Below are 12,767 nucleotides of genomic sequence, written 5' to 3' on the forward strand. Positions count from 1 at the left end.
GGAAGTCTGGTCCTGTCCTGCTTCCTGCCTGCCTGCTGAGCTCTGGGCCCCTCCTCGCACTCAGGCCCCTACCCCGCATTCCCAGAGAAGGCCCGCACACTCACTCTTTCTTGCAGGAGGTGCATCTGCAGGCTTTGCAGGTGCAGGAGCCAGCGCAGCCGCAGGAAGCCGCCTGCCGGGAAGGGAAAGGAGGCCAGCAGTGAGCAGGGACGGGGACAGGAGCCACAGCAGACGGTCAGCAGTGCCTCCCTGAGCCCTCCTCCTCTGTCAGGACCCAGCCCTGGGAGCTCGTGTCCACTCGTGCGGATAGAGAAAGCCCCAGCTCCTCTCTTCTGGTCCAAGGAGAGTAGGTCCCCTCCTGATGGGACTCCACATGGAAGGTCCCGGGCTCCAGACGCAGGCCAGGCCGACTGGGGCCGGGGGCCGGGGGCCGGGGCCATGGCCTGAACCCCAAAGAGGCAGCGCCCCCTCCTCCCATCAAATCGTGGCAGGTCCGAGGCCTCCTCCAGACGCTGGGTCCCGGTCTAGCAATCCCCTGACCTGCCGGGTGACCTCAAGAAGGACAGCCTGGAGCCTCCGTGCCCTCAGTGTCAACGGAGAGGCAAAGGGAGACTGACGTGCCCTCAGGAGCTGGCTACAAGAAAGCCTGGACCCGTGACAGGAGTCCTCCTGAGCTCAAAACTCAAAGCCCCCCTTCTCGTCCTGTGCCCGGGAAGGGGGCATCCTAAGGCTCAAAGGCAGGGCTCCCTTACCAGTGGGGCAGGAGCACTTGGGGTCCATCTGGAGGAGGAGTGAGGCCCGAGGTCCAAAGCAAGGGGCGAAGCCGCTTCACGGGTCCGGTGGGGGCCGTGTGGGAGCGAGGAGCCCGGGGGCTCAGTTATAGCCGAGGAGGCGGCCCGGGCGCAGAGGCCCCGCCCCCGCCTTGCACCCGCCCCGCGGCTCCGCGCCCGCGCCGCCCGCGCCGCCCGTGCCGCCCGCAGCGCCCTGGGCCGGGCTGTGAGCAACAGGCGGGGCCGAGCGCACGATTCCACGTCGGTGCCGGCTGGAGCGGGGAACCGGTTGCCGTGCGGTAAGAGCGGTGTCCCAGCCCCCCGGCCGCCCCTTCCCAATGTGCCCGACGGGAGCAGCACCGTGTTGGCGGCTTGTGCAGGAATCCGGCTCCCGCGTCCTCCGGTCTTCCCCGCCCCAGGCCCCGCGCCGCCGGCCTCCGGTGTCGCCGTTTCCTGCAGCCTGAGAACAGCCCCCGCCTCCCGCTCGTGTCCCTGGCTTGGCTGGAGCCGGGGAGCGGTGTCAGAGAGCGCAGGCGGATGTGACCCTCACCACCGTTTGGCCGACCCCATGTGTCCCCGGGCGTTGCCAGCCCCGGTCCCCACCACGGTCCTTTGGAACGTTTTTCCGGTACCGCCTCCTGTAACCGCAGCGCGGTGACATTGCCTTCAGCCGCGAGGCGTCACTTGTGTTTTCCTTTCCTGGGGGATCCTGGCTCATTTGTCCGGGGGCTTCTTTGCCTAAACTTTCCAGGGGCGCGCCTCACTGTAGCCGGTCCACCCCCACGCCAGGGTGGAGGTTCCTCATCATGGGATGCTTTCCCCAGGGACGGCATCATTGTAGGTGATAGGCAGACCTGGCGGTAAATAACAAAGCGAGACAAGTGGATAGAGTTCCCTTTGAGTAGTCCTGACAGTTACTCACCATGGAGTCCATGCCAAGCCTTGTTAGTCACTTTTGCTCTTTGAGTTGTCACACCCAACCGGGAAGGGAGACAGCAGCCAGGAGCCCGTTCCCGAAGTCCAAAAGTACCTGCAGTACGGGGCGGCTACTGAGGCAGGCACACAGGGCTGGGGAGTGGTGCCCTGCTTCTGTGTTTTTGTCGCTTCGCAGCTGAAAGAGGGAGTCAGTGAGCAAGCTCCCCTTTGGCCCAGAGCTGTGTCCTCGGCCCGTCTCTACCATGTCTCAATGCTCAATCCTGGGGGCGACCAAGGTGACACAGTAGGAATGTATTTATGATTTTGTGGCTACCTTCTGACGCTTTCCTTCAGTAGTGTTCGAGAGGTTTCTTTTGGTAGAACGTATTTCAGAAAATCACTGAAAAGAAAATGGTAAGGAAATCCTGATGCAGGTGACAGCAGAAATGGCAGGATCCTTCTGTGTCTGTGAGGAGGACACCGACTGTGCTCCTCACGGCTTTCTATCTGTAGTGTCGACGGCTCTTTGCGTGAAGGCAGGAGAACCCTCTCGGGAGAACCGGTCCCACGCTCACAGGGTCGATGGGGACGGCCCAGAGCACAGAGCTAAACACACCGTCCTTGCTTGTGTGTCTGGAAGGAGAACAGTGTCTCCTAGGCTGATGATAACAAATAATCAATAGATAAATAAATAATGGGTGATGTGATCGATTGCTCACTGAGTGCCCAGTATATTCTGACCTTCTTTGCATGTATTCAGTTCTTTAATCCCGAGAGCCAGACACTATTACTTTCCCTTTAGAGCAGAGCAGACGGAGCCACAGAGAGGTTATGTCCCGTGGCTGTACGTGGCACAGACGGGACTGGCCCTCCTGCAGGCTGACTGCAGCCCCGCGCCCAACCGACACCATGTCATCCCACGAAGGGTGAGAACACTGAACACCTGGCACAGAGGCAGTGGGAGAGCCCTGAGCCGGCAGCCAGACCCCTCCGCACAGCTCTGTGACCTCTCTGGGCTTCGGCCTCCCACCTCTGCAGCCAGGAGCACAGCTGGACTGTCTCCGAAGACCCTGCAGCCCTGGAAAAGGAGAGGCCGGATTCAGCCTCCAGTGATGCCATAACCGGCACCGTGTGGCCGGGAGGTGAGACAGCTGCAGTGTAGGTTTAGTCCTCTGAGTATAGGCTGTGGTGCCCTTGGGTAGGTTGCTTAACCTCTCTGGAATTGGCACCATCACTCCAGACCATGCAGGTTCACCGAGTCTGTCCAAACGCTGTGGCGGTGACTCGTTCCACGGGGCTTGTTGGAGGACATCCCCACGCCCTCTGGCACTGCATAAGCAAGGTTCCTATCCATCCCTGCCCTCACCATGAGCTTGCTTGCAAACCAGGGAGCCTTTCTCCAGGAGCTTGTCGGGAGCTCAAGGATTCTCTGTGCACAGATGTCAGTGTGGAGAGAGCGATCGTACGGGACACCTTGCGGAAGCCCGAGCTGGGAGCCAGGCCACTATCTCGCTCATTCCCCCCTCATTGAAATTAATCTTTTGTATCGAAAGGAGGCAATGAAATCTCAGAGAGTATCAGTGACTTGCCAGGTCAGGAAGTGGCACGGTGGCTGTGAACCTGAGTGCCTGACGCCGACGCCCACGCACGCAGCACGGGCCGGCTCCCGAAATGCCCTGTGCACTCGGGGCACCTGTGGCCCATCTTGGTCCTGACTTCTGAGCCACGTGTCTCCTCTTTCTCTCGGAGTGCCCATCAAATAGGAGTTCCCTCCCCAGACCGCCAGGGGGCCCAACACCTGAAATATACTACCCGTTCCCTCAGCACACACTTGTTGCTAATAAACCCCACCAGGCCCCCCCCCCCCCCCCCCCCCCCCCCCCCCCGCCACGCACTGCAGCACCACCATCACTCTGCAGAGGAACACGTGAAGTCCTTCTTCTGAAACCGGGTCTCAGGGAAACAGCCGGGAAATTCCCACCAAATCCAAATCACTTTCTTTCGGGGTGTCAGGGAGCCACGGGCTGGTTTTTGAGGGAAGGGAAGATGTCAGCCTGACCTAGGGAGGTACTTGCGAAGATTCAGAGCCAAGCCCCTGCAGGGAGCTGTCACGGGTGGCGAGTGTCCTGTCCGTAGCCCTGGGCAAGCCAAGGCTGATGTTCCCTGTGGGGAGGCAGGGGGCAGAGCTGCTCCAGGCGTGTGTGGTCCACACAGTGGGGCATCTGTGAAGTGTTCCCAGGACTCGGGCACACTTTCAACGTACGTGCAGCATATGAGAGCGTCCAGTTTCCAGAATTGCTCCTCCACGTGTGAAGGTGGTTTTACGTGTTGAAGGGAAAACTGGGTGTCACATATCGTGTCCTTTGACGTGTTTTCTTCGCGATCCGTTTTACTGACCAGGGTGAAAAGTGTGGCAGAAAATACAAAGAGGTCTTTCCAGGGTGTTTTAGACGCAAGCCCCGTGCAGAAGTCACACGAGAGGGGTGTGGGATTCCATCCCCTCTGGGTACTTTTCTAGGCTCTCATCACCGAGCGCTGAGTTTGGCAGGGCCCCCAGAGAAGGAAAATGAGAAATGGGCAACTTTCTCTGCAATCCATACTCCTAAGGGGAATAGAGGGAGTGTGTCCTCTGTGTGTCCAATGCCCTATGTCATCTGGCGAGGGTATCCTTTGGAGCTGAGAAACGGAAGCTCAAATTAACCTAAGCGGCTAAGACGCTCAGTGTGTGTGTTTTGGGGGTGTGGGGTGTGGGGGGTACTCTTTGGTCCAGAGCCGAGGTCTCTGCACGTCCAGTCCAGTTCCCCACGCCAGCCCTGATGGGCACGGAGTCTCTTTGTCCAAGACAGACCAAGGAGACAGAGCCAGAATAAAGTCAACAGCTTTTATTACAAGTCACAGATTTCATAGAAAAAGGAATGTAGCGTCAGGTCCGGTTGTATGAAAAACGGTAAAATGCAGGTTTGTCCTGGTTGCTCTGTGGACACCCGGGCAGGCTCTCCGCGACATCAGGCACAGCAGCTGCACTTGTCCGAGGCCCCTTTGCAGACGCAGCCCTGGGCACACTTGGCGCAGCCCACGGGGCAGCAGGAGCAGCAGCCTGGGGAGGCAAGGGCAGCGTGCGGTCGGACCACGCGTTGTCCGGAACCACCCTTCCCAGCAGCAGGCCTGGCCCCAGCCGCCCTCGGGCCCAGACCCTGAGTTTACGATGGTGTCCTCTGTCCTGAGGTAATTGCTCTCAGACACTAGGTTCAGGTTGCCCGGCCCATCTGTGCCCAGGACAGGGCACAGCGCCTTGGAGAGACAGTGAGCAGGGCCTCTGGGGACAGGAGAAAGCCAGCCCCCACAGCACCACCAGTGATGTGAGCCAAGTCCTCAGGATCAAAGTGGAGGCAAAGCCCGCACAGAGCAGCTCCCGCTCGGGATAGGGAAGCTCTGGGCTGCTTCGACAGGAAGGGGCTGCACCAGGTCCGAGAAGCCACGCACGGCCACTGGTTCCTGTCCCTAAAGTGCTTCAGTCCCTGAGAGGACTCGGAAGCGGGACTCAGGAGGCAGGAGGACTAGTTCTAGTGACAGGTCTGAGGTTGTTTGTCGGTGGCCCGTCTGGGCCTCAGTCTCCCTGTTCTCTAGTGCGCGCCTGGGTCTCGCTCATGCCGAAGGTGATTCCAGCTCTGACTGTGAATCCCTTCCTGGTGAGGGGGGTGCCGGGAAGTCTGGTCACTGTCCTGCTCCTGCCTGCCTGCTGAGCTCTGGGCCCCCTCCTCGCACTCAGCCCAGACCCCGCATTCCCAGAGAAGGCCCCGCACACTCACTCTTCTTGCAGGAGGTGCATCTGCAGGCTTTGCAGGTGCAGGAGCCAGCGCAGCCGCAGGAGCCGCCTGCCGGGAAGGGAAAGGAGGCCAGCAGTGAGCAGGGACGGGGATGCAGGAGCCACAGCAGACGGTCAGCAGTGCCTCCCTGAGCCCTCCTCCTCTGTCAGGACCCAGCCCTGGGAGCTCGTGTCCACTCGGGCGGATAGAGAAGCCCCAGCTCCTCTCTTCTGGTCCAAGGAGAGTAGGTCCCCTCCTGATGGGACTCCACAGGGAAGGTCCCGGGCTCCAGACGCAGGCCAGGCCGACTGGGGCCGGGGGCCGGGGGCCGGGGCCCATGGCCTGAACCCCAAAGAGGCAGCGCCCCCTCCTCCCATCAAATCGTGGCAGGTCCGAGGCCTCCTCCAGACGCTGGGTCCCGGTCTAGCAATCCCCTGACCTGCCGGGTGACCTCAAGAAGGACAGCCTGGAGCCTCCGTGCCCTCAGTGTCAACGGAGAGGCAAAGGGAGACTGACGTGCCCTCAGGAGCCTGGCTACCAAGAAAGCCCTGGACCCGTGACAGGAGTCCTCCTGAGCTCAAAACTCAAAGCCCTCCCTTCTCGTCCTGTGCCCGGGAAGGGGGCATCCTAAGGCTCAAAGGCAGGGCTCCCTTACCAGTGGGGCAGGAGCACTTGGGGTCCATCTGGAGGAGGAGTGAGGCCCGAGGTCCAAAGCAAGGGGCGAAGCCGCTTCACGGGTCCGGTGGGGGCCGTGTGGGAGCGAGGAGCCCGGGGGCTCAGTTATAGGCCGAGGAGGCGGCCCGGGCGCAGAGGCCCCGCCCCCGCCTTGCACCCGCCCCGCGGCTCCGCGCCCGCGCCGCCCGCGCCGCCCGTGCCGCCCGCAGCGCCCTGGGCCGGGCTGTGAGCAACAGGCGGGGCCGAGCGCACGATTCCACGTCGGTGCCGGCTGGAGCGGAGGAACCGGGTGCCGTGCGGTAAGCGGTGTCCCAGCCCCCCGGCCGCCCCTTCCCAATGTGCCCGACGGGAGCAGCCACCGTGTTGGCGGCTTGTGCAGGAATCCGGCTCCCGCGTCCTCCGGTCTTCCCCGCCCCAGGCCCCGCGCCGCCGGCCTCCGGGTCGCCGTTTCCTGCAGCCTGAGAACAGCCCCCGCCTCCCGCTCGTGTCCCTGGCTTGGCTGGAGCCGGGGAGCGGTGTCAGAGAGCGCAGGCGGATGTGACCCTCACCACCGTTTGGCCGACCCCATGTGTCCCCGGGCGTTGCCAGCCCCGGTCCCCACCACGGTCCTTTGGAAGCGTTTTTCCGGTACCGCCTCCTGTAACCGCAGCGCGGTGAACATTGCCTTCAGCCGCGAGGCGTCACTTGTGTTTTCCTTTCCTGGGGGATCCTGGCTCATTTGTCCGGGGGCTTCTTTGCCTAAACTTTCCAGGGGCGCGCCTCACTGTAGCCGGTCCACCCCCACGCCAGGGTGGAGGTTCCCTCATCATGGGATGCTTCCCCAGGGACGGCATCATTGTAGGTGATAGGCAGACCTGGCGGTAAATAACAAAGCGAGACAAGTGGATAGAGTTCCCTTTGAGTAGTCCTGACAGTTACTCACCATGGAGTCCATGCCAAGCCTTGTTAGTCACTTTTGCTCTTTGAGTTGTCACACCAACCGGGAAGGGAGACAGCAGCCAGGAGCCCGGTTCCCGAAGTCCAAAGTACCTGCAGTACGGGGCGGCTACTGAGGCAGGCACACAGGGCTGGGGAGTGGTGCCCTGCTTCTGTGTTTTTGTCGCTTCGCAGCTGAAAGAGGGAGTCAGTGAGCAAGCTCCCCTTTGGCCCAGAGCTGTGTCCTCGGCCCGTCTCTACCATGTCCAGCTCAATCCTGGGGCGACCAAGGTGACACAGTAGGAATGTATTTATGATTTTGTGGCTACCTTCTGACGCTTTCCTTCAGTAGTGTTCGAGAGGTTTCTTTTGGTAGAACGTATTTCAGAAAATCACTGAAAAGAAAATGGTAAGGAAATCCTGATGCAGGTGACAGCAGAAATGGCAGGATCCTTCTGTGTCTGTGAGGAGGACACCGACTGTGCTCCTCACGGCTTTCTATCTGTAGTGTCGACGGCTCTTTGCGTGAAGGCAGGAGAACCCTCTCGGGAGAACCGGTCCCACGCTCACAGGGTCGATGGGGACGGCCCAGAGCACAGAGCTAAACACACCGTCCTTGCTTGTGTGTCTGGAAGGAGAACAGTGTCTCCTAGGCTGATGATAACAAATAAATCAATAGATAAATAAATGAATGGGTGATGTGATCGATTGCTCACTGAGTGCCCAGTATATTCTGACCTTCTTTGCATGTATTCAGTTCTTTAATCCCGAGAGCCAGACACTATTACTTTCCCTTTAGAGCAGAGCAGACGGAGCCACAGAGAGGTTATGTCCCGTGGCTGTACGTGGCACAGACGGGACTGGCCCTCCTGCAGGCTGACTGCAGCCCCGCGCCCAACCGGACACCATGTCATCCCACGAAGGGTGAGAACACTGAACACCTGGCACAGAGGCAGCAGTGGGAGAGCCCTGAGCCGGCAGCCAGAACCCTCCGCACAGCTCTGTGACCTCTCTGGGCTTCGGCCTCCCACCTCTGCAGCCAGGAGCACAGCTGGACTGTCTCCGAAGACCCTGCAGCCCTGGAAAAGGAGAGGCCGGATTCAGCCTCCAGTGATGCCATAACCGGCACCGTGTGGCCGGGAGGTGAGACAGCTGCAGTGTAGGTTTAGTCCTCTGAGTATAGGCTGTGTGCCCTTGGGTAGGTTGCTTAACCTCTCTGGAATTGGCACCATCACTCCAGACCATGCAGGTTCACCGAGTCTGTCCAAACGCTGTGGCGGTGACTCGTTCCACGGGGCTTGTTGGAGGACATCCCCACGCCCTCTGGCACTGCATAAGCAAGGTTCCTATCCATCCCTGCCCTCACCATGAGCTTGCTTGCAAACCAGGGAGCCTTTCTCCAGGAGCTTGTCGGGAGCTCAAGGATTCTCTGTGCACAGATGTCAGTGTGGAGAGAGCGATCGTACGGGACACCTTGCGGAAGCCCGAGCTGGGAGCCAGGCCACTATCTCGCTCATTCCCCCTCATTGAAATTAATCTTTTGTATCGAAAGGAGGCAATGAAATCTCAGAGAGTATCAGTGACTTGCCAGGTCAGGAAGTGGCACGGTGGCTGTGAACCTGAGTGCCTGACGCCGACGCCCACGCACGCAGCACGGGCCGGCTCCCGAAATGCCCTGTGCACTCGGGGCACCTGTGGCCCATCTTGGTCCTGACTTCTGAGCCACGTGTCTCCTCTTTCTCTCGGAGTGCCCATCAAATAGGAGTTCCCTCCCCAGACCGCCAGGGGGCCCAACACCTGAAATATACTACCCGTTCCCTCAGCACACACTTGTTGCTAATAAACCCCACCAGGCCCCCCACCCCCCCCCCCCCCCCCCCCGCCACGCACTGCAGCACCACCATCACTCTGCAGAGGAACACGTGAAGTCCTTCTTCTGAAACCGGGTCTCAGGGAAACAGCCGGGAAATTCCCACCAAATCCAAATCACTTTCTTTCGGGGTGTCAGGGAGCCACGGGCTGGTTTTTGAGGGAAGGGAAGATGTCAGCCTGACCTAGGGAGGTACTTGCGAAGATTCAGAGCCAAGCCCCTGCAGGGAGCTGTCACGGGTGGCGAGTGTCCTGTCCGTAGCCCTGGGCAAGCCAAGGCTGATGTTCCCTGTGGGGAGGCAGGGGGCAGAGCTGCTCCAGGCGTGTGTGGTCCACACAGTGGGGCATCTGTGAAGTGTTCCCAGGACTCGGGCACACTTTCAACGTACGTGCAGCATATGAGAGCGTCCAGTTTCCAGAATTGCTCCTCCACGTGTGAAGGTGGTTTTACGTGTTGAAGGGAAAACTGGGTGTCACATATCGTGTCCTTTGACGTGTTTTCTTCGCGATCCGTTTTACTGACCAGGGTGAAAAGTGTGGCAGAAAATACAAAGAGGTCTTTCCAGGGTGTTTTAGACGCAAGCCCCGTGCAGAAGTCACACGAGAGGGGTGTGGGATTCCATCCCCTCTGGGTACTTTTCTAGGCTCTCATCACCGAGCGCTGAGTTTGGCAGGGGCCCCCAGAGAAGGAAAATGAGAAATGGGCAACTTTCTCTGCAATCCATACTCCTAAGGGGAATAGAGGGAGTGTGTCCTCTGTGTGTCCAATGCCCTATGTCATCTGGCGAGGGTATCCTTTGGAGCTGAGAAACGGAAGCTCAAATTAACCTAAGCGGCTAAGACGCTCAGTGTGTGTGTTTTGGGGGTGTGGGGTGTGGGGGGGTACTCTTTGGTCCAGAGCCGAGGTCTCTGCACGTCCAGTCCAGTTCCCCACGCCAGCCCTGATGGGCACGGAGTCTCTTTGTCCAAGACAGACCAAGGAAGACAGAGCCAGAATAAAGTCAACAGCTTTTATTACAAGTCACAGATTTCATAGAAAAAGGAATGTAGCGTCAGGTCCGGTTGTATGAAAAACGGTAAAATGCAGGTTTGTCCTGGTTGCTCTGTGGACACCCGGGGCAGGCTCTCCGCGACATCAGGCACAGCAGCTGCACTTGTCCGAGGCCCCTTTGCAGACGCAGCCCTGGGCACACTTGGCGCAGCCCACGGGGCAGCAGGAGCAGCAGCCTGGGGAGGCAAGGGCAGCGTGCGGTCGGACCACGCGTTGTCCGGAACCACCCTTCCCAGCAGCAGGCCTGGCCCCAGCCGCCCTCGGGCCCAGACCCTGAGTTTACGATGGTGTCCTCTGTCCTGAGGTAATTGCTCTCAGACACTAGGTTCAGGTTGCCCGGCCCATCTGTGCCCAGGACAGGGCACAGCGCCTTGGAGAGACAGTGAGCAGGGCCTCTGGGGACAGGAGAAAGCCAGCCCCCACAGCACCACCAGTGATGTGAGCCAAGTCCTCAGGATCAAAGTGGAGGCAAAGCCCGCACAGAGCAGCTCCCGCTCGGGATAGGGAAGCTCTGGGCTGCTTCGACAGGAAGGGGCTGCACCAGGTCCGAGAAGCCACGCACGGCCACTGGTTCCTGTCCCTAAAGTGCTTCAGTCCCTGAGAGGACTCGGAAGCGGGACTCAGGAGGCAGGAGGACTAGTTCTAGTGACAGGTCTGAGGTTGTTTGTCGGTGGCCCGTCTGGGCCTCAGTCTCCCTGTTCTCTAGTGCGCGCCTGGGTCTCGCTCATGCCGAAGGTGATTCCAGCTCTGACTGTGAATCCCTTCCTGGTGAGGGGGTGCCGGGAAGTCTGGTCACTGTCCTGCTCCTGCCTGCCTGCTGAGCTCTGGGCCCCCTCCTCGCACTCAGCCCAGACCCCGCATTCCCAGAGAAGGCCCCGCACACTCACTCTTCTTGCAGGAGGTGCATCTGCAGGCTTTGCAGGTGCAGGAGCCAGCGCAGCCGCAGGAGCCGCCTGCCGGGAAGGGAAAGGAGGCCAGCAGTGAGCAGGGACGGGGATGCAGGAGCCACAGCAGACGGTCAGCAGTGCCTCCCTGAGCCCTCCTCCTCTGTCAGGACCCAGCCCTGGGAGCTCGTGTCCACTCGGGCGGATAGAGAAGCCCCAGCTCCTCTCTTCTGGTCCAAGGAGAGTAGGTCCCCTCCTGATGGGACTCCACAGGGAAGGTCCCGGGCTCCAGACGCAGGCCAGGCCGACTGGGGCCGGGGGCCGGGGGCCGGGGCCCATGGCCTGAACCCCAAAGAGGCAGCGCCCCCTCCTCCCATCAAATCGTGGCAGGTCCGAGGCCTCCTCCAGACGCTGGGTCCCGGTCTAGCAATCCCCTGACCTGCCGGGTGACCTCAAGAAGGACAGCCTGGAGCCTCCGTGCCCTCAGTGTCAACGGAGAGGCAAAGGGAGACTGACGTGCCCTCAGGAGCCTGGCTACCAAGAAAGCCCTGGACCCGTGACAGGAGTCCTCCTGAGCTCAAAACTCAAAGCCCTCCCTTCTCGTCCTGTGCCCGGGAAGGGGGCATCCTAAGGCTCAAAGGCAGGGCTCCCTTACCAGTGGGGCAGGAGCACTTGGGGTCCATCTGGAGGAGGAGTGAGGCCCGAGGTCCAAAGCAAGGGGCGAAGCCGCTTCACGGGTCCGGTGGGGGCCGTGTGGGAGCGAGGAGCCCGGGGGCTCAGTTATAGGCCGAGGAGGCGGCCCGGGCGCAGAGGCCCCGCCCCCGCCTTGCACCCGCCCCGCGGCTCCGCGCCCGCGCCGCCCGCGCCGCCCGTGCCGCCCGCAGCGCCCTGGGCCGGGCTGTGAGCAACAGGCGGGGCCGAGCGCACGATTCCACGTCGGTGCCGGCTGGAGCGGAGGAACCGGGTGCCGTGCGGTAAGCGGTGTCCCAGCCCCCCGGCCGCCCCTTCCCAATGTGCCCGACGGGAGCAGCCACCGTGTTGGCGGCTTGTGCAGGAATCCGGCTCCCGCGTCCTCCGGTCTTCCCCGCCCCAGGCCCCGCGCCGCCGGCCTCCGGGTCGCCGTTTCCTGCAGCCTGAGAACAGCCCCCGCCTCCCGCTCGTGTCCCTGGCTTGGCTGGAGCCGGGGAGCGGTGTCAGAGAGCGCAGGCGGATGTGACCCTCACCACCGTTTGGCCGACCCCATGTGTCCCCGGGCGTTGCCAGCCCCGGTCCCCACCACGGTCCTTTGGAAGCGTTTTTCCGGTACCGCCTCCTGTAACCGCAGCGCGGTGAACATTGCCTTCAGCCGCGAGGCGTCACTTGTGTTTTCCTTTCCTGGGGGATCCTGGCTCATTTGTCCGGGGGCTTCTTTGCCTAAACTTTCCAGGGGCGCGCCTCACTGTAGCCGGTCCACCCCCACGCCAGGGTGGAGGTTCCCTCATCATGGGATGCTTCCCCAGGGACGGCATCATTGTAGGTGATAGGCAGACCTGGCGGTAAATAACAAAGCGAGACAAGTGGATAGAGTTCCCTTTGAGTAGTCCTGACAGTTACTCACCATGGAGTCCATGCCAAGCCTTGTTAGTCACTTTTGCTCTTTGAGTTGTCACACCAACCGGGAAGGGAGACAGCAGCCAGGAGCCCGGTTCCCGAAGTCCAAAGTACCTGCAGTACGGGGCGGCTACTGAGGCAGGCACACAGGGCTGGGGAGTGGTGCCCTGCTTCTGTGTTTTTGTCGCTTCGCAGCTGAAAGAGGGAGTCAGTGAGCAAGCTCCCCTTTGGCCCAGAGCTGTGTCCTCGGCCCGTCTCTACCATGTCCAGCTCAATCCTGGGGGCGACCAAG

The 12,767-nt window shown here is 61.0% G+C and overlaps 2 protein-coding genes and 1 long non-coding RNA gene across 3 annotated transcripts in view; 1 reads left to right on the plus strand and 2 right to left on the minus strand.

Annotated features, from left to right (window-relative positions):
- Nucleotides 1-4,552: 4,552 nt before the first annotated feature.
- LOC117310865 (metallothionein-1E-like) lies at nt 4,553-6,283 on the minus strand. Its single transcript, XM_033850439.2, has 3 exons — nt 6,147-6,283; nt 5,495-5,560; nt 4,553-4,782 (listed from the first exon to the last, which is right to left on the minus strand). Exons 1-3 carry the CDS (start codon nt 6,172-6,174, stop codon nt 4,691-4,693), a joined length of 186 nt encoding a protein of 61 aa, XP_033706330.1. The 5' UTR covers nt 6,175-6,283; the 3' UTR covers nt 4,553-4,690.
- Nucleotides 6,284-9,946: 3,663 nt separating this feature from the next.
- Nucleotides 9,947-11,678, minus strand: LOC117310864 (metallothionein-1E-like). Its single transcript, XM_033850437.2, has 3 exons — nt 11,541-11,678; nt 10,889-10,954; nt 9,947-10,177 (listed from the first exon to the last, which is right to left on the minus strand). Exons 1-3 carry the CDS (start codon nt 11,566-11,568, stop codon nt 10,086-10,088), a joined length of 186 nt encoding a protein of 61 aa, XP_033706328.1. The 5' UTR covers nt 11,569-11,678; the 3' UTR covers nt 9,947-10,085.
- Nucleotides 11,679-11,727: 49 nt separating this feature from the next.
- The window catches only part of LOC141277764 (uncharacterized), a 34,981-nt gene continuing 33,941 nt past the window's right edge, over nt 11,728-12,767 (plus strand). Inside the window, exon 1 of the long non-coding RNA XR_012329575.1 lies at nt 11,728-11,859. This is a non-coding gene — a long non-coding RNA (uncharacterized lncRNA). The remainder of the gene's footprint in view (nt 11,860-12,767) is intronic.

The sequence above is a fragment of the Tursiops truncatus genome, unplaced genomic scaffold (assembly GCF_011762595.2).
Source record: "Tursiops truncatus isolate mTurTru1 unplaced genomic scaffold, mTurTru1.mat.Y mat_scaffold_449_arrow_ctg1, whole genome shotgun sequence".
Taxonomy (NCBI): Eukaryota; Metazoa; Chordata; class Mammalia; order Artiodactyla; family Delphinidae; genus Tursiops; species Tursiops truncatus.